General features: G+C 40.7%; 2 protein-coding genes across 3 annotated transcripts in view; one reads left to right on the top strand and one right to left on the bottom strand.

Moving 5' to 3' along the window:
* AAGAB (alpha and gamma adaptin binding protein) overlaps positions 1-7,717 on the bottom strand; it is a 25,505-nt gene extending 17,788 nt beyond the window's left edge. For both annotated transcript variants that reach the window (XM_034783024.1, XM_034783023.1), the window contains exon 1: positions 7,613-7,717. In XM_034783024.1, the coding sequence (XP_034638915.1) occupies positions 7,613-7,685 (73 nt within the window). In that variant the 5' untranslated portion in view covers positions 7,686-7,717. The remainder of the gene's footprint in view (positions 1-7,612) is intronic.
* A 115-nt stretch (positions 7,718-7,832) lies between these two features.
* The window catches only part of IQCH (IQ motif containing H), a 115,771-nt gene continuing 104,608 nt past the window's right edge, over positions 7,833-18,995 (top strand). The window contains exons 1-5 of the mRNA XM_034784004.1: positions 7,833-8,079; positions 10,551-10,673; positions 11,048-11,145; positions 11,678-11,792; positions 17,929-18,048. Of these exons, the coding sequence (XP_034639895.1) occupies positions 8,029-8,079; positions 10,551-10,673; positions 11,048-11,145; positions 11,678-11,792; positions 17,929-18,048 (507 nt within the window). The 5' untranslated portion in view covers positions 7,833-8,028. The remainder of the gene's footprint in view (positions 8,080-10,550; positions 10,674-11,047; positions 11,146-11,677; positions 11,793-17,928; positions 18,049-18,995) is intronic.

Genomic DNA, 18,995 nt, shown 5'->3' on the forward strand with positions numbered 1-18,995 from the left:
GTGCTTTCCAAAGACCAAGTCTCTTCCCCTACAAGTTTGATTGAATTCCATTTACAATATATGAGAAAACAATTTAAATACAGGTAGGTGAGGAAGTCTCATTGGCAAGGACAGCATAGTGAAAATGGGGACTACGGTGGGATTTGAAGGAAGATGGGAAGGACTGGAACACACAGTTGGTGGCGGGAGCAGCTGTTCAAACACATCAGTGGATGCCACATAACAGAGATGTGCATAACACCTCTGTTTACAACACTGAAGCAGAGGAGCTTGGTAGGAAGAAAGCAGTGAAGGAATTAGAGGGTAAGATTTGACCTTGGTAACAGATGACTAATCTATAAAAGAATTTCCTAATCTAGTTTCATAAACCTTGTTTTTCACAAACTGACTCCTCCACACCTATATTATAAAACTTTAACCTACTTTTCTTATTAATAAATTGTATATGACAGAACCTCCGAGACAAATTTCAGCTTATTTTAGCAGCATTTATCATTTTTGGTGCCATTACTTTTTTATTGTCAGAGTGAAAAAATGGCTTTTAATATAATCAAGGTCCATTCTGTTTGATAAGAATGTTCACTTAAAAAAAATTTTAGCTCACTTCTAAAAACAAACAGTTTAAAATCCTAGATCATGAAGATGTTTAGATTTAGTGTATACTGTTTATCAGTAACTTTCAACAGCATCTGAGAAAGTTCTTCCTACAGTTATCTGCCAAAAACCGTGTGCAGGATCCAATATTTACCCTGCACCATTTTATGGCCTTATAGACACCTAAGAAAAGAACTCTCTGTGTTTGGTGGCTGGGTGATGCCATCAGTTGCTATGATGCAAACACCCAAGTCTCTAGTCTAGACAGGCTAGTGGAAGAGGACTGCTTTTCAGTTTGTTTTTAACACACTGAGTATTTTCAGTTCTAAACCTCCTCGAGTAATTTGGATTACACACACAACCTTCAGAAATCCCTTTAGCAGATTGTCCTTAGCATTCAGTAACAGAGAAACTCTTGAAGGGTGACATCTCCTTCCAAAATCCACAGAGCTGTTCACTGAGTCATACATCAGTTTTATTTAGAAAAAAGATTGTTTTAAAAGTGTCCCTTGCATGCCAAAACTAACTTGTTTCTAGTGTAAAGTGGGGGGTTGTAATATTGATTTACTACAGCCAGATTTAAGTACAATGGCAAACTACCACCGTTTACATTAGTTTGACACTCAGGATATTAACGAGTCCTGTATATAATAATGCCAATTACTACTGCACAAGCAGTTTACTAGCAAATTGCTAATACTACAATTTCATATTCTGCAGCAAAGTCAAGGTAGTTAAGATATTGTTTGAAAAATCCAGGGACTCTTTTGGCAAGTAACAATCAAACAAGCAATGAAGCATTTCTAAATACATGAATACCAGTCCTTTTTCTACAGGGCCAGTATACGTAGCACACAGTTTCAAATGCAGGTAAAATATAGTTCATTAGTCTGGCCTAGAAGTAGCTATACTGTGGTGGGTTTTTTTTTTTTTTTTTAATTCCCACATAAAGCATGTTTTGGTGTCTTAGTAATCTGTCTTATGAAAGTTATCTCAGAACTGAGTTTTTAGAATTGCTTGCCAATGCTAGTGAAAGTTAGTTATTTAAGTTATGTTAAAGCTGTTCCCTGCCACCACCTTGAAATCATACAAAACTTTTCAATCATTTAGTAAAAAATTCCTTATATTTTCATGTTTCCCTTTTGCTATTGAAGATATTTTTGTCCGAGAGTTCTTATCTCTGCCCTGCTTCTCCCTCCACTTGATCCTTTAATAAAGCTATAACTGTTTGACAATCTGTTGCCACTAAAATTACTGTAAAGTCACAAAATCAACATTATAACTTCACTGAATGACCAGCAGGAAGAAAATAGAATGAGGAAAGAAAGTCTTTGTTGGAAAACACTTTTTTTTCTTCTTAAGTTAGCCAACTCAGTAAGAATTATAAACATGCATGCAAAAAGGAAGTGAATGTGTTTTTAAAAATAGCTCCCCAAACCTCACTGAAAGATCTTTCACATCAGCTCCAGCCATAAGAAATTTAAAATTATTACAAAATAGTAGAGGCAAAATTGCTAGACAAAGTTTAAGCCTCTGCCTCTAAGAGAATTCAACAATGCAAAAACAAACAAAAAACCCCACAAACCTTAGTTTTCCTTTTAACCGCTAAGGTTCTGCTATTTTATGCAACTTTCATTCAAACAGAATGACTGCCAGTCATATTGTGGAATTTCTCCCCAAGAACCATGTGGAATTAAAACTCTTGTACACAAAACAACTCAAATACTGAAGATACCTTGAAGTTTTATAACTTGCCTCGAGCTATATTGCATACTTATGACTTCCCATAAAAATAATTAGAGGTTTGGGATAGTTACTACATTTCTACAGCACAACCGTGAAGTCCCATTTCTATATATTACTCTTCCTGACAAAATTAAGTGCAGCTTGGATACTTTATTTTTGACAGCTTCAATAGGTTTGCCACTAGTTACATTTCTCACTAAAAATCACTACCTATACTAAGATATTTAAGTGTTTTGCCTTCTGTTTCTGCTGTAAAAACAGAGGCTGTATGAAGGTACTGAAATAAACTGTCTAGACAAATTAAGAATTGTCCAGAATGTAACTCCACCTTGGAATTAGTTTCATATATTGTACATACTGTACTACGTTTCCATGAATTTTCTTCCCAAAATAGAAGACAGTTTGTATTTTAATGCAAAAACAGGTTCTCAACTATAATGAAAGCTTTCCACACCCAGTTCTAGAAAATATTTTTTTAGGATAAAAAACATTTCAAATTCTGCTTGCATTTGTCCAAAACAAACATTTCCAGAAAACTGATATCATGGCAAGAGCACGTGTCTCAGTAAACGTACGTCTTTAGAGAATTACTCATTTTCATGTTTGATCTTCCCAACCATCAAGAGGGTCAGTGGTTTAACATCCAAAGAGTCTAGAAAACCAACTGACTGACTCAGTGACCACAAATGCAGGCAGGCCTATTGGACTGACTTCTCTGGCTGTCCTCTTCATGGAACAGAGATGGGTTATTCAGATTACAATAGCACCCACAAGTCCAAATAGTTCAGGGCCCAGTCCTGCCCCAAAGAGACTCTGCTCGCAGAGTGTCACATGCATCTTTTTAAGAAGGCTTCAACTGTAGGGGAAATGTTAATGTTTAAGCTCCTTTGCTCTGAGAATCACAACAGGAGATATTGGACTGGCCCAAGTAGAAATGCTAAAAGCACTGTAAACAACATGGCATTTTTGACTGGTTCAAGACCAGTCTCTTGCAACCCACCCAAGGACTAAAGTTCTTTAAAGCTGAAAATCTTACATTTCCAAAATGGCATATCAGCTTGGTCCAGAGCAAGACACAAGAAGCTCCCTAATACTTATGGAATCTATTCATAGAAGTGTCTTTCTAACCCCAGGCAGTTAGTGGCTGGCTTATGCCTTAAAGCATGAATTATTTATGTTCCTTAGGTTTTTTAAAATTCTGTTTAGTGTTTTCATTGCCCAAATATCTAGTTCTTCTTTTAATACTGCTAAGATCTTGGACTTTGATAGTCAGGGGCAGCAATATTCCTCGATAAGTTAAATTTGTTACCTTTCAGATTTCATTGGGTGTTCCTTTGGTCTTGTTACGAGAGAGGATAAATGAAACACAGTAAGATTCTGAGAAGGAAAGGGAAGGCAGACACCACCAAACTTAAGAATGTAGGTGGCGTATCACATTCATGCCATTTGTAAAACATCAAAAGCTCAGCAGACATTCTGTACATGGAAGGCATCTAATGTATGGAATAGACTCTCCAAAGCACTTTAGAAGCTTGAAGTATGACCTCTAAAATGAGCTGAATATGAATATTTAAGAGGAAAGTCACAGGAGATAAGCTACAGAGCTGAAGGTCTGTCCATCTCCCTCCCCGGCCCCCTCAGAATTTACTGCTCTATTACAGCTATGAGAAAACAAATACCTAAAACTTAAGCATCCCTGCTATGTCTAGTATTAACTACCACTGGACTAGTAATGTTTTTTTAAAAACCATTGCAAATCCCCTGTTGCTGCTTTTCTCCCAAAGATTACAGTAAAGCATTCTTGATTTTTTTTCTGAGTGCTTCCCAATTTTAACACTGACTAAAACTTAATTTAAAACACATTAAAGAACTGAACTATCAAGTCTCCTCTGGTCTGGTAGGTATGCTACTAGCAGTTCTCATATTCTGGGTCTTGAGAGCCACCTGGTGGAAAGCAACTATAAGAAATACCCCCTGAAAGTTACACAGGAAGTAAGAACTTTTCAGGAATACATTTAAGAATCCCTTTTCTGAAAGAAAGAGACCACCACCAGCACCAGGGATTAGCAGTACACCTGCCTCCCTGGTCCACCAGGGTGTTTAAAGTTTGTGGGAGTGAGTAGACAGCATTTGGAGTGGTAATGTCATGATTTTGCAAGACTGTCTCAGATAACTAAATACATCTAAGGTGCAGGTGCCCATCCTGGGCTTTGACATAATGTAACACACAATACAACAGTCATAATGCAGTAAAGTATGAAGGGCTGCTCATTGCATCTTGAAACAAAACACATCCCTCCAACCCTCAAGCCAGCCCCACTCCTCCGAAAAAGGTTGAGGGAGCGGGGAGAAGAGCTTTGCAACAGGCCTGAAAGTTTAGGTTCTAGAAGACCCCAGGGGAAGTGAGTTCCAAAGTAGCTGCAGTTCAAATCATTTAGGACTTTATTGATGAAAACCCAATACTTGATTTTTGACCCAGAAACCTATTGGAAGCCAGTGCATATCCTAGAGCACTCCAGAGTGCGTTCATAGTAGGAAACTATGCTCAATAAGAGGGCACCACATCCTGCTTTAGTTTCAGCTTCCAAGTGGTCTTGATGCATTGTCCTAAAAAGAGCACATTACAGTAATCCAATCTCAAAGTAACAAAGTGATGGATAATGGTGATAAAGTCCCTGCAGCTGAAAGGAAAGGCTCAGATTTAACAAAAAGAGATGCTCTCTGGTCCTCAAGGAGCAACACAGAATCTACTCGCACATCTCAGTTACGTACGTGTGTGTGTTACAAATGGCAGTGCCACTCCCTTGGTAAGACTGCCACTATAACGTCTTATCTATATAAGCAGGGGGCACTGATTTAACTAAATCAATTTAAAATTCACACCGTTGGTTAAACTGATGCAGACAGCCCAAATTCTGCAAACTCTACCAGTGTCTTCCTCCCACCCACTAGTACTTCCTCTCAGTCTTGTCTTGATTGAGTGGCAGCCATCTAGCCCTCATCCAAATACCAACCTCAGATAGCCAGCCCCTGGGTTGTTTGTTCCACTATTCCAGTTGGGTCATGTGATTTACTTTCATGTACACATCAGCAATTTAATTTTTTTAAATACCTGTCACTATTTTACTATCTCCATTCAATCTCTCTTTCCCTGTGAGCCTTTCAAAGTGGTTACTATTTAAAAAAAGTCAAATCTGGTTTATTTGAGTCACTTAGAAGTTCTGACTTCCATAGCTCTCAAACAACAAATTCTTCCAATCCTATTTTGTATCATCAAGTAATCAAGATATCACCACCCTGTCTTATTTTAACTCCTTTAGGATTCTCTCTAACCTCACAACGTTGTACTTTACGAAAACACAGAATTCCCTGCAATTTCCCACAACTTTCTCACAAACAAGCAGCAACAATAGAACTCCCCAGAGATAAGATTTCCTATAATTTTCTCCTGGTGCTTAACTAACATGCAGACTGAATCAGAACTTCCATGGTTTAAATTACAACCTTAAAGTTGACCAGTTGCTTTGATGTGATTGTCTTTACTTAAACATCTGTAATGCCATTCAAGTCACACGTAGAGTTGTAAGCATTTTGAAAGTGAATTATTTAATCTGTTACTTGTCTTGGTCCCCATTAGGTGCTTTAGTATGCATGTGAATGCATGCCGTTATCTGCCAGTTCATGACTACTCTTTCGGACCCATAGCTGTGCCAATTATTGAACATTTACAGGTGAATGATGAACCATGACAATTTTTGCAGAACCATTAAACAAAAGTTTCTTCCTGAGCAGGTTACCAACCCCTGGAATCATATGATGAAAAAAGATAAATTAACTCCTTGCACCGAACAGTCTCTGTGATTTTTTCTGACTGCCAGGCATGTGATCAAAATCACGTTTTCAGACCATATGAATGCTATTCCTCATCCCCCAAGAAGTCAAAAGCACCACTGCATGCTACAGATTCAATCTGGGCCAAATGCATGGAAATTTCAAAAATGTCATGGAATATTTGAGTGAGGGGAGAAAAGCAGTGGGAAGAGGAGATTTTTCCATCCCTCTAGTTTTTGGTATTGCTAAACAAACCTAAGCTGGAGTTATAAACAGAAGGAAGTCACTTGTTAAGGAGCAGGCCCTGGCTAAAAAGCATGCTCTCAGATACACTGCAGCCTTTGGAAACAGCAGAATGCTGGAGAACTGTGCCCCTTTCATCTCCCCTCCTGAGGAATTTGATTTTAGGATTACCTGAGTTAATCAGCTAAACACAAGTTCATTTTTCTAAGGTACTTCATAGAAGCTCAATGTCTGATTTCAGGGTTTGTGATTTACTCAGGTTGTTCTCTAAATTTTAGCTATTTCTGGCTATTGGTCGTTTCTTTTACAAAAGTGTATCTTAATCCCCAGGAGAAGGTCAAACGCCGAAGTTTAAACGATTTGGTTTAGGTACAGGCTTTCCCAGAAAGCTACTTTCCCTCATAGGGGATCTGGGTGAAACCGATTGTGATCATTTCTCTCAGGCAGGTCCCAGAGCAACGAGGCAGCTGCTTCTGGGCCTGGAGGGCACTCAGGTGAAAGTTACAGGGTAAAATCCAACCCTTTTCACATCTATAAAATCCTCAAGAGAGTTTGCCCCATGCCACAGCATCTAGTGTCAATAACATGCTTAAGCCACAAAGCTCAAACATTGCCTGGACTGCTGGGACCGATGCCATTATGCAGGGGTTACAACGCTGGACTGAAGGACACGTGGAGTCGCTTAACACGTCCCTGTACAGCGGAGAAGATCACGAACCCACAACGCTACCGGGTCCATTCTTGACAGCAATGACACCATGTAAAGCCTGTCCCACTGTCACCCAGGCAGTTCCACCTGCCAGCCCCGCAGCTCCAGCCGGAGGTCCGACTCGGCGGCCTCTTTCTACCCCCAGCACCGCCAAGACAGCGGCTGGAGCCGGACCTCCGGCAGCTCTGCTGGGAGGATGCCCCAGCCCGGCCCCAGCCCGGCCGGCTCGCTCGGAGCAGCGCTAGGTTCGCGCCCCCGGCCCCGGGGCGGGAGTGACAAGCAATGGGCGTTAATGCGGCGGGCGCGGACCCGGCGAGGGGAGGGGCGCTGCCCGCAGCTCCGGGTGACAGGCAGAGGGGCCCTGGCGGCAGCAGAGCCGCGGGGGAGCCCGAGGGGCCAACCCGGCCCAGCACACGGGGGTGGCGGGGGACTGTTGGGACCGGATCGGGGGGGGAGGGGCAGAGCGATGGCCCCCGGCGCGTTACTCACTTTTAACCAGCTCCTCCCCGGCAAAGGTGGCAGCGCAGCTGGTTATCAGCGCACAGGGACCCGCCACCGCCATCGCTCCCCCGCGGCCGCCCGGTGCTTCCGCTTCCTCCCAAAGCCCCGCCCCTTCCGGCCTGGGGAATGGTACCATCCGGCCAGGGACGCGGCAGCTTAGCGCAGGGAATGATTTTCTCCGTGCAGGGGGTGGCCCAGGTCGGAGGGGCAGCCCGCCTGGGGGGTGCCTAGAAGGCCGAGAGTTCCCGCCCGCGCCAGGCACATGCAATGTTCCTCCCCCGGCAGCGGGTGGTACAGTCCGGCCAGCGCGTCCCGTTGCTAGGGCACGGTCACGTGCACCCTGATGCCCCCCCCGAGCGGTACGCGGGAGCCGTAGCCCCGGGCGCCGATTAATCGAAGCTGCCATGGCCGATGGAGTCGGGACGGGAGAGGAAGTAGGAGCCATTTTGGTCCGGGTAGGTCACAACTGACCGATTGCCCCCTCCCCTCACAGAGGTGTCGGGGGGGGGGGTTCAGCTGCCTCCCCTTCCCTTGACCCTTTGCGCCTTTGCCCCTGGCCAAACTCCCGTGAGCCTCTGAGCGGCCAGCCAGTCTCCCCCTCCCCCCCCGCGGGTGACTGGGAGGCCAGATGGGTCATGGCTGGGGGCAGCCCAGGCTCTGTGGGTGGGGGGGTACGGAGGGGTAGAGGGCGGTTGACACTGGGGCAGCCAGGCCCCCATGGCGGCTGGGCAGTGGGTACCCCTGGGTGAGGAGCTAGGGATGGTGCCGAGCCTGACCTCGGGAGCCGTGTGGGTGGGCACCACAGCATGAGGCAGTCCAAGCCCCCGGTGATGGGAGGGTGGCACCACTGAATGGCAGGCGGATGGTGAGGTGAGGGCAGGGCTTCTCAAACTTCACCGCACCGTGACCCCCTTCTGATTACTACACAACCCCAGGAGGGGGGACTGAAGCCTGAGCCTGCCCAAGACCTGCCGTAGTGGGGATTGGGGGGCCTGTAACCTGAGCCCTGCCACCCAGGGCTGAAGCCCTCAAACTAAGCATAAATAAAGCTGTTGTTTCTATTGGAAAGAAACCAGTCATAGTAAATAAAACTTTCTACAAGCTGTAAGTGGGAACAGTTGCTCTATAATTTAGGTTGTAATATAGTTTAATGCATATCCTTCATGGATCTCAAAGACTTTACCGACTGAGGACGTGATCTGCTCAAATTGAAGTCAATTGAAAACTTCCACTGATTGCAGGGGAGGTAGGCTATGCGGGTGGGTTGGAAGTGCAAAGAGATTAAGGGGATCACCCCAACTACCCACTGAGTTGATGGTAGCATTGGGAATGTTGTTGGTGAGGTATATTCAATCAAACCTGGGCCCCACTGCAAGACTATTTGATTGGACTCTGGACTGAAAGGTACAAGAGGTAGTTTACAATCTTATCCATGTCCTCTTTCCCAAGCTGATCTCCTGTAATGGTAGGGCATGGGAAGGGCAGACAGGAGGGAATGTATTCACAAATGATGTGTTTATGGAAAGGAATACTGGCACAGTGGATGATGATTTGCTGGTAAACTGGAGGTAAGGATCTGTGATATGAAACCAATCTGGACAAAGGAGACAAGAGGGGGATTCTGGTACCCCAGGGGATTCAAATTATAATTACTTCACAAAGCCACTTGTACTCTAAACGCTGTGGCACGGGAATATGAGTAAAAAGTGTAACCTAGAATTTCAAATGGTCTCTGATGGGATGGGGTTGCCTGTAGCATCAGGTTTAGGAACATTATCTGAGCTGGCACTGACTTAGAACTCAAAGTCCTAACTCAGTAGGGGGATGGTACCCTGCCCATGTAGAGGGAATGAGTTCATTTAATAGGTCTTTTCCATTTCTGAGTACTTGGATTCAGAACAGTTCCTCAAGAGTTATTTTTCCCTTTGCGGTGCTTATAATAATGTATATTATTATAAGGATAGAAAATAAAATGCACTTATCCATGGTGGTTGCACTAGCTAGCATTCAGCTGCTAGGTGAAATTCAAGGGGATGGTTAACCAGGTTTCAGAGGAGGGGATGTGGGTGGGATGGAATGATGGGGGTCTATGGCCCAGTGAGGAAAATTGTTGCCCTTCAGACACGTAAAATATAAGGGGATATTTTTTCTTTTTCTCCTTCAAGATTAAGATTCTATTTCTGTGAGGTAGGCAGGGTGAAAGGAATGCACCTTGAGTCATGAATGTCACAGCAAGTTGGCTGGGGTACTTGCAAACACAGGAGGGAAGGTGGATGGTCTGGGGAAACTTTTAGTTATATAAATGTGTGTTATAATGTGTAGGAATATATATAAATCATATGTGTATGTATAACAATGTATGTATCATTGACATTTTGCTTTTATGTTATCTGTGTAATTATTGTTTGTCTGTCTTGTCTATTTAGATTTATAAGTTCGGGCAAAGACTGTCTCTTCCTAACTGTTAGGAAAGTTCTTAGCATAATGGGGCCTTTTAGTTTTACCACAGTACAAATAATCATCATCAGTGACAAAGACCTATGTGTTCTTGACGTAAGCTACTTCAATGACTGCCTCTGCCTTTCAGACCTTTTGCAGCACCTGCACGCCTCCAGAACTGTGGCAAGAGTAATGCTTGAATAGAATGGGGTCAGGGCCCCACTTGGTAGCAGGTCCTCACTTCTGAATCTCTCTCTCTCAGGTGGCATTGTAAGATGTTGTCCAGGTTTTTGCACTAGCTGTCAGCTTCAGAAGTCCTTGGCAAGATTTCTGTGTCTACTGTAAAATTGCAGGGCTGTAGGGGCTTACAAGGGTATTTGCGTCCTCTATTTAGGAAATGTTTTTGCTTTGAATTGAAACCATGTGAAGTACATCATATGTTTTGGTGGTATGTGTGCATTATTCTTATAACAACATAATTTTGTAGGTTCAAGAAGACCTTCACCAGCTTAAGGACAAACTGACAAGTATCAACCTTGAACAAAATGGAGAGGGTGTGGATGTTCATGTTCTTGAAACAGCCATTGAAAGAACTGAAATTGGGCTGAGAGTAAGTAGATCCACAGTTCAAACAGAACAGGAAGAACTTGCCAGTAATGAAGTGTTTATCAGTAATCCATTGTAAATACAAGGGTCTAAATAGTTGCCTCTGTCTGTATTCTATTTCTGAATAGCAAGCAACAAGATGCACCAAGCATTGTATTTCAAAACCATGATTGCACTTTTTGGATGGTCAAAGTCAACAGGCCTTGTGGCTTATGAAGTTATCCAAGATGTGCTATAATTACTCATAAATGTCCAACCCGTCATTCCTTTTCAAGTAATTACAAGAACCAGAATGTTAAGTTAATTGATCCAAGTGAACATGCTGAGTGTCCCTAACTCCTCTGTAATAATCTAAACTTGATTTTTTTTCTCTACCAGAAACATGCTGAGAATTATTTAAATGCCATAAATAGAAGTGTGTTGACTATTCCCTATACTGATGAAAAAGAAATGTATTTAGAACAGCCCCCCAAATGGTAAGTAAAAATTAAAATAGTTTTGTTGTGGAAACTAATGCAAGTAAATACTGTAAGAAGTTAACTTTCACATTCGAATGGGGCACCCAAAGAGTGGAATTTATATATTCCTACCAATGGAGGGAGACAGGAAAAAAACTTTATAATGTCAGACTCCTCTAAAGGGAATGGAAGCAGCTGAGTATTTAAGCCATCAGTTGAAACACTTAACCTGGATGAGGTTAATAGATAAGTGCTCTCTTCTAATTCCAGAATCACATGTCTGGAGAAATATCTTACATTGTTAAAATTGTATTGATTCATGGATTGCTCTTCTGTATTACATAAAATATTGAAAAAGAATATAAAAACAAAATGCAGTTCCACATAGCTATATCAAGCTTTTCTGCTAACTCGTATAATTACTATTTTTTCTGTTTACATGAATTTTAGTAAAACTACAGTAGCCAACCAGATGGAGGCAGTACAAGATTTATAGGGAAAACAAAAGCAAGTCTTGTAACTTTTATTATTTCTGTTTCTTTCTAACTAGGAGGCTTCCTATTGGTGCTGCTCAGAAGCAGTTTATTTTTCCACGGGTGCCTGTTAAACCTCCGACTACGCAGCCGTGTGGCAGATCAGCACCACGTATTTCTCCAGGTTCACAGGTCTGAAATAACTTACTACTACTTTGACAAATAGTCTACAACATTTACTTTGGGTCAAAGGTCAAAAAGCTTACCAAGAATGCCTTGGGTCCGAGTCAGTTAAATATATGAAATTGCTTAGCAAATACTCCTGTAATTTACATTCTTTTAGCCCTCCTGTGCCAGAGTCCACACAGAGTCACGTTAGGGCAGCATGGCCATGTGGTGGCTCAGGGTTTTAGAAACGTCTCAGAAGAATGAGCACTCCTCAGAGATGGGAGGCCCTTTTCCTGTCTTCAGAGCAAGGTAAGATCTTGGCGATAGAGGACTTCAAAACCCTCAGGGAAGCCTTTAAAAAGAGGCTGTTCAAGGCCAAGAAAAAGCCTGCTGCCTTTTTGCCTTTTCACGATGACATCAGAGATTGTGAGGGAATCCTGGAACAAGTTAGCTGCTTGTTCTGCTTTAAGGCTTCAATCCTATAAGCATGTGCTTAACTTTACTACTGTGAGAGTAGTCCCTTTGAAATCAGTAGCACTAATGTTAAGCATATGCTTAAGTGTTTGGAGGGTTGGGGCCTAAAATGGTGCCCTTTTTACTTAAGAGATGCCACCAGCCCTGGGGAACAGAACTCTTCTATGCATATACAAGGTGATTACCTCTGGAGAAAAGTCAGCTCTCCCATTGGAAATCTGACATTTGGCTGGTGGTTTTTTTTCCCCCAAGCAGAAATTTTGATTTCCCCCTCCCTCCCCCCAAACGTTATGGTTTTTGAAAAATTTTGATTAAAACTTTTGTTTTATTCTGGGTTATCAATTTTGATTGGTCAGTTTAGTCACGTGGTAATTTTAAAAGATTATTTTGAAAAAAATTTAAATTAAAAAAATTCAGTGACAAATTTGAAAAATAAAATTTCTATCAGAATGAAGTATCTCTGAAATTTTCACAAATTTAAAAAAAATTTTTTTGATAAGCTCTAGTCAGCATTGGGACCATTGGCTGAATAGTATCTTTTGGGCTAACCCCTAGTTATCTGGTATAATCCACAGTTCTCAGGCTATTTTGAAGTAGTTTTTTAAATTAGGGAGGCATCAAATGGGCTGAGAGCAGGCTGTTGGTAGGAGAAACTCTGTTGGATGCCAGAACCCTAACAACAAGGTAGGGAACAAGGCTACTTGCAGGAATGAACCAAGGATCCGCAGCCCAGATTTCATACTGCTGGATCCCTCTGCAGAAAATCAGTTTATAAATTAAGATTAACATTTCCCTAGTCACTGTAAATTGAGGAAATTCGATCTAGAAATCTTAAAGAAACAATGAATGTGGAACTCTATGACCCCCTGTTTGAAGAGGGATTGGTCAGATTACAACTGCACTTTAATTCTCCTGGTTTCTTTCTGTTTTGAGGTGCAGCCTTAACGTTACTTTAATATGTCTCTGTGCACTAAAATCCCATCATTTACACTTGAAAAGGAATGTAAACTTCACACTTCTGGGGTTCTGTTGAATAGAACACCCACAAGACCATGCAATTTGAAATGGAAAAAAAGTGCTGATGCAGAAAATGATTTTTAGAATCTTTTGGAAACAAAATACAGTTTCCTAGAAAATGTTCCAGCACTCTGCTGTATAAAGACACTTGTGTCATGAAAAATTATCAAAGGCCAACTAGTGTATAATCGGAGTATAATCCAAGGTCTTTCAACAGTTACATGCACGGGTGAACTTAATTTAGAGCAGGACACACACTACGTCCTACCCTGACTTTCCCTTGGCGGGGTTTGGAGTCCCATTGTCCTTTCATTTCTGATATCTCTGACATCTGCTTAAAAATGCATATCCACGGACACACAAGATAGCCCTAATTTCCCATTATGAAGTAAATGACAAACAGTGCTGTTTTGCCAGCTGTTCTACATGCATGGCATGCTAACATAAAAGCTTTTATTATTAAATAGTTGTGAAATCCAGCTGGGAAATTACCACCTATAATTCCCCACTTTCTGTCTTTTAAACTAGGTAATCCCCAGTTGCAACTATAAACTGTTTTTCCACATTAAAAACAATGTAAGGTGAACAGTTATCAGTTGTTAAGGGTACTTAAGCATCTTCAGGCTTAGTTTATTTAACCTGTTGGTTAGAGGAATCTAGTTTCAAACATATATTGTAGAGTCTGAAAGAAAAAAATAGTTCATATAGCATTATCTCTGTGGTTTCTGGTTAGTAGCAGGCTGCATGATGGTAGATATGGAGCATAAATTGTGCTTGCAGTAGTTAGCAGAAAACAAGATTACAATCAAATTAACACAGACTATATTTTCACATACAGATTGTTAGAATTCTTGCCATATGCCAAATAGTCTGGCCACAGATGTGCTAGTATACTCTTGAAATTATTATTTACACGCAGGTACAGTATTTCTGAATCATAGCAACAGCAGGATGAGATTGTGCTAGCCCAGATATATGGAAAATCAGGATGCATTGTCATTGTTGCTTGTTGTAATTGGGTTTGTTCTTCCAGGGAAGCCTGAGAGATTTACACACACCTCTCCCACTAGGATTAATTGGGGATGTCTCTTAAATCCCCTGCACAGCAATGGTAGTGAAGGCCTTAGTGTCTCTATAGCTGGGTAATTCAGTTCAAACTTATTTAGCGAATCTGCTGGGTTCAAAAGACCTGAACTGATCTGTTTGTTTTTCTTTTCAAAAACTGTTTTACTTATGGCGCCCTAAAGACATAATATGGGTTCCCTGTTCTCTCATTGGTATCGATGGGAGTTACAAAGGTAAATGAAGAAAATAGACTCTATAGTACTGTCAACTAGGTGCAAGCTGTCAATTGTTAGGGATGAGAATTGATTCAAAGTAGACGAATATACTTTTTGTTTCAAAGACTAATATGATATAGTCAGTTTACAAGGTGGAGTTCCCTTCTGGACAGTGGGCCATGCGCCAGTTAAGTCCTCAAAAATAGGCCTTATGTGGTGGACAGGATTTGCTGGCCCTCTATATGGGCTGAATTTCACCCAGTATGAAGTGACATTTCTACTGAAGTAGAATGAGACTTGATTGTAACATACAGGTCTGTGGACAGTGTTCTCCAGTAATATGAAGTCCTTTAGCGGCTGATCCACCACTTGATAACATGGTAGACACATCTACACTGCTCTGGGTTGTCCCTTTCCATTTATCTGTTAGTAGAGGGGCCTGTATGGTACTTCCCAGTTATCCTGACCAGTGACACCAGGTGGGATGCCCCGGTTTTTCCCTATTGGCTCCTTCCCTTGGCGCCTGTTGAGTCCCAATTACCCTGGAGGCACTCTGAGCTTTGTGGCTTAAGCTTGTTATTGACACTAGATGCTGTGGCATTGGGCAAACTCTCTTGAGGATTTTATAGATGTGAAAAGGGTGCATCTTCCATTTTTCCGGCCAGTTTAAAAGTGACTGTGGCACACGTCACCCATGATTTTTCTTACTAAAACTGGAATAAGTCCTGTACAGTACGTTTGCAGGGATCACCACTAGATTATTTGCTTGTTGTAGGTGTGTAACATGCCAGTTGCCCTGTCCATCACATCCCCTTCTTGTGCACTGTGATAATAGAAGCTGGAGATATAGATGATAGATGTTACAGAGAAATAGACCTATTAGATCATCCAGTCTATCTCCCTGCAAAGATTGTTCCCAACAGTACATTTACATTTAGAAAGTAGCTTTTGTTAGCTTTCTTTTTTAAGCATTTCATTTCTTATTATCCTGAGTGGAATTTGCCACTGGGAGATTTGTCATTTTACAGTCAGCCTGTGACTGGGGAGTTTACATTGTGAGTTGTCTCTTGTTTTTAATTGAGAAGGTCTTCAGAAAGAACCATTGCATCTTTCTTTCCAACCCTTATTTAATAGCACACGCAATTTGCTTGTTGTATAGCGGTGTGGTGTGGTAATAAAATAAATACTGTACCACAAAATAATTGTTGAGGTGAAAAATGAACTTTCTGCCTCAGTGCAGCCATCTAGGTAAAAGAGCAATTGGTGTGGATAACAACTTTTGTTTTTGTAAACCAAAGTTTAACAATCACATTTGATGTTTGCTTGTAATTACTTTCAAAAGAAGAGGATATAAAGGTCAGATAAATTCAAACATGTTTAGTTCTTCAATAAATAAAACAAATCGCAATCTTATATTAATAGTTTAAGAGATCATTTTGAAGGTAAAACATATACAAATTAATTTTGTTTTTCAAAAATTGACATCCTCTTAAAACCCTTTTAAAAAACTTGATAGAAATATCAGTGATAAGTTCTTGACTATAACTACAATATAAATTTAGCTAGATATATTGAGGGTGTACTTTTCCATTCCTATATGTAGATAATGGGAGTTATGACCACAGAGAGCTGGTGTAAATCGATGTAGCTCTATTGACTTCATTGGCGATATGTCAGTTTAGGCCAGCTGAGAATGTTTCCCATTCATCAGTTGGTGAATAAACCCATATCTGTGCAAGGCAGTTGAGCAATGTTACTTCCGCGGAACTATTGGGAGATATTACTTTTCTTGATGCAGATCCAGATGTTTTGTTCTGACTTTCAGTGCAATTAAAACATATGCACTATGGTAAATGCAAATGTTTTCACGGTGATCATTTTATTTTGTGCAGTGCTCCTTCTATTTTGCAAAAATTGTATGCATTAGATTAATTTAAAAATGAAATGATTAAGAAACTGTCTTTACATGTTTTCTGTCCTTTAGGATTGTCTTCCACACTAATTTTTATGAGCAAAACAGCTGGATCCATTCCACACAAATGAAACAGGACATTTAAAAAAAACCCCTGTATTTAATTCTTGGTACTATAACGATTATTTTCTCATTGACTTACTAAATAAATGCTCTACCTGCATTGAACCGATAGGCCGTAACTGATCCACAGAAGCTATTCTGGTCCATAAGATCAATGATTCCTGAATTTAAAAATCTCTGGCAAGCTTGGCCATGATGGATGAAACTATTACTGTAAAGTATATCAACAATGCACATTTAACCCCCTCCCATAATCAGAGCTCATATTTGCCACATCCAGTTAATAGGAGTCTGATTCAGCAAAGTGCTTCACGAGAGAACAGCACACCCATCAAGGAGAAAATAGATCCTTGTGGCCAAAAATCCTGGCTTACTTTCTGTCCTGAACTGAACTTATTTACTTACTCTCAAGTACATATTCATTCAGGAATGATCCTCCACCCCACCGAAATTAATAGGAAGACTCCTAGCGAGGGAGGAGAGGGTGGGGTGAATTGGACCAATTCTGAGTTTCAAGCTGTATTTTAATCCTTGCCTCTTTGCTTTCTATATGCTAATTTATTTCAATATATTTTCTGTTCAGCTACAGAATCTCAAGTGTTGCTTATGCCTGTAACTGATCTTAGTATTAGATGTTTGCTGTGTCTCTTGCATACCTTTTACTAAATCTGACTATAGATTTATAGTGTAGAGATGTAGCTAGAATCCCTTATGGTGCTTGCAAATCTAGTTTGGAGTTTACCTTTGGTGACCCTGAGAGAAAAATGTCCAATTTAACAGAGTAAGAGCATACTTTGCCTGTTTAGCCATAGTACATACAGAGTTCATTGGCTAAATCTTTCCCTTGGATGGTGACAAGTAAATCCCAGGCTGAATTTTTAGTCCCATCATCCTCACTGGAATTTTTAATTTTTTAAAATTAGGAATGTTTTCTTTTGGCGAAATAGAGTAGATGTCCATTTGTAGATTCAATGATAGAAACTACATGCAACCTACATCACTCAAATGGATCAAACCTAATGTATAGTTTTCCTTCACACCTGAAATTTAACTAATGTGTAGCTCTAGAACTTTCAGGACATGTTAAATAAGTAGATCCAACAGAGTTTGGTGGAATGATATTTGTGATATTAATTGTCAAATCTAATCACAAGTACATTTTTTCATTATTCAATTCAGTGGATTGTTGAATAACATTAATCAAATTATTTGAAATCTTCTCCCCATTTACTGATGAATGAATTCACCAGCAATGTTTTTCATTATTCAGTCACTTTTGTTGTTAAACATTTTAGTTTATGTAGTAAATATATTTTGAGAATATGTATAGTATTCTTTTATGTCTTTGTTTCAGAACAAGCTTGCAATGAATGTGAAAATCATGTATGATCCAGGGGACACCAGTAATAGAGTTCTTTTAAAACAGAACTACGGAATCAGTTTGCCACTTATTAATAAGAGAAAATCAGCTCCTGTAAGTAATTTGTTTCAGTGCCCTTTTTTTATCAATATTGACCTTATTTTCAGTTTAGGCTTTCATATTGTAATATTTTACATAAGTATATCTTACCCTTTTCCCTCTCTCTCTCTCTCTCTCTCTCTCGCTCTTTTTTTAAAATTTCATAAGTATTACTAACATCATTTTAACAGAGCAACAATGCTGTCAAATACAGTAGTACAGCGGCACTGTGTTTAAAGTAACAGGGCCTCGATCCTGCGAAGACTTAAGCATGTGCTTATCTTTACACACTGTGAGTAGTCCAATTAAAGTCTGTGAGTACAGTTAAACATGCACACAATCCTTTGCAAGTTTGGGGCTGATGGGACTTTGGGCCTGTTCCAAATTGCATTGAAGGAAATGGAAAGACTCTGGTTTTAATGCACTTTGGATCAGTTCCTTTGTTGTTAAGGAACTGTGAAGGAATAAACTCTATTTTTAAGCTTCTGAGAGCATAATATAAACAATGAGTTTTAAAAAATTATGAAAAATACACATACAGCCCTTGATATTTTGTTGTTATATTCTTCATTGACATTTTTTCAAAAGTAACCCTAACAATAAAATACTGTAATTCCAGAGATGAGTGTCAGTGAACTAACAAAGAGAGGCTCCCTTATTTAAACTAGGGAATCAAAGAATCTTAAACATCCGTATCTTGATGAAGTCTAAAGTTTGCAATAAAGAGAAACCCAGAAATACAATGAACTAATCATATAGACTTATATGTTTTAGAAAAATGCTTTAGAGCAGTGTTTCCCAAACTAGGGGCGCCGCTTGTGTAGGGAAAGCTCCCTGGCGGGCTGGGCTGTTTTTTTTACTGGCCGCGTCTGCAGGTCCGGCCAATCGCGGCTCCCACTGGCTGCGGTTCGCTGCTCCAGGCCAATGGGAGCTGCTGGAAGCGGTGGCCAATACGTCCCCCA

The sequence above is a fragment of the Trachemys scripta genome, chromosome 10 (genome assembly GCF_013100865.1).
Source record: "Trachemys scripta elegans isolate TJP31775 chromosome 10, CAS_Tse_1.0, whole genome shotgun sequence".
In the NCBI taxonomy this organism is placed as follows: Eukaryota; Metazoa; Chordata; order Testudines; family Emydidae; genus Trachemys; species Trachemys scripta.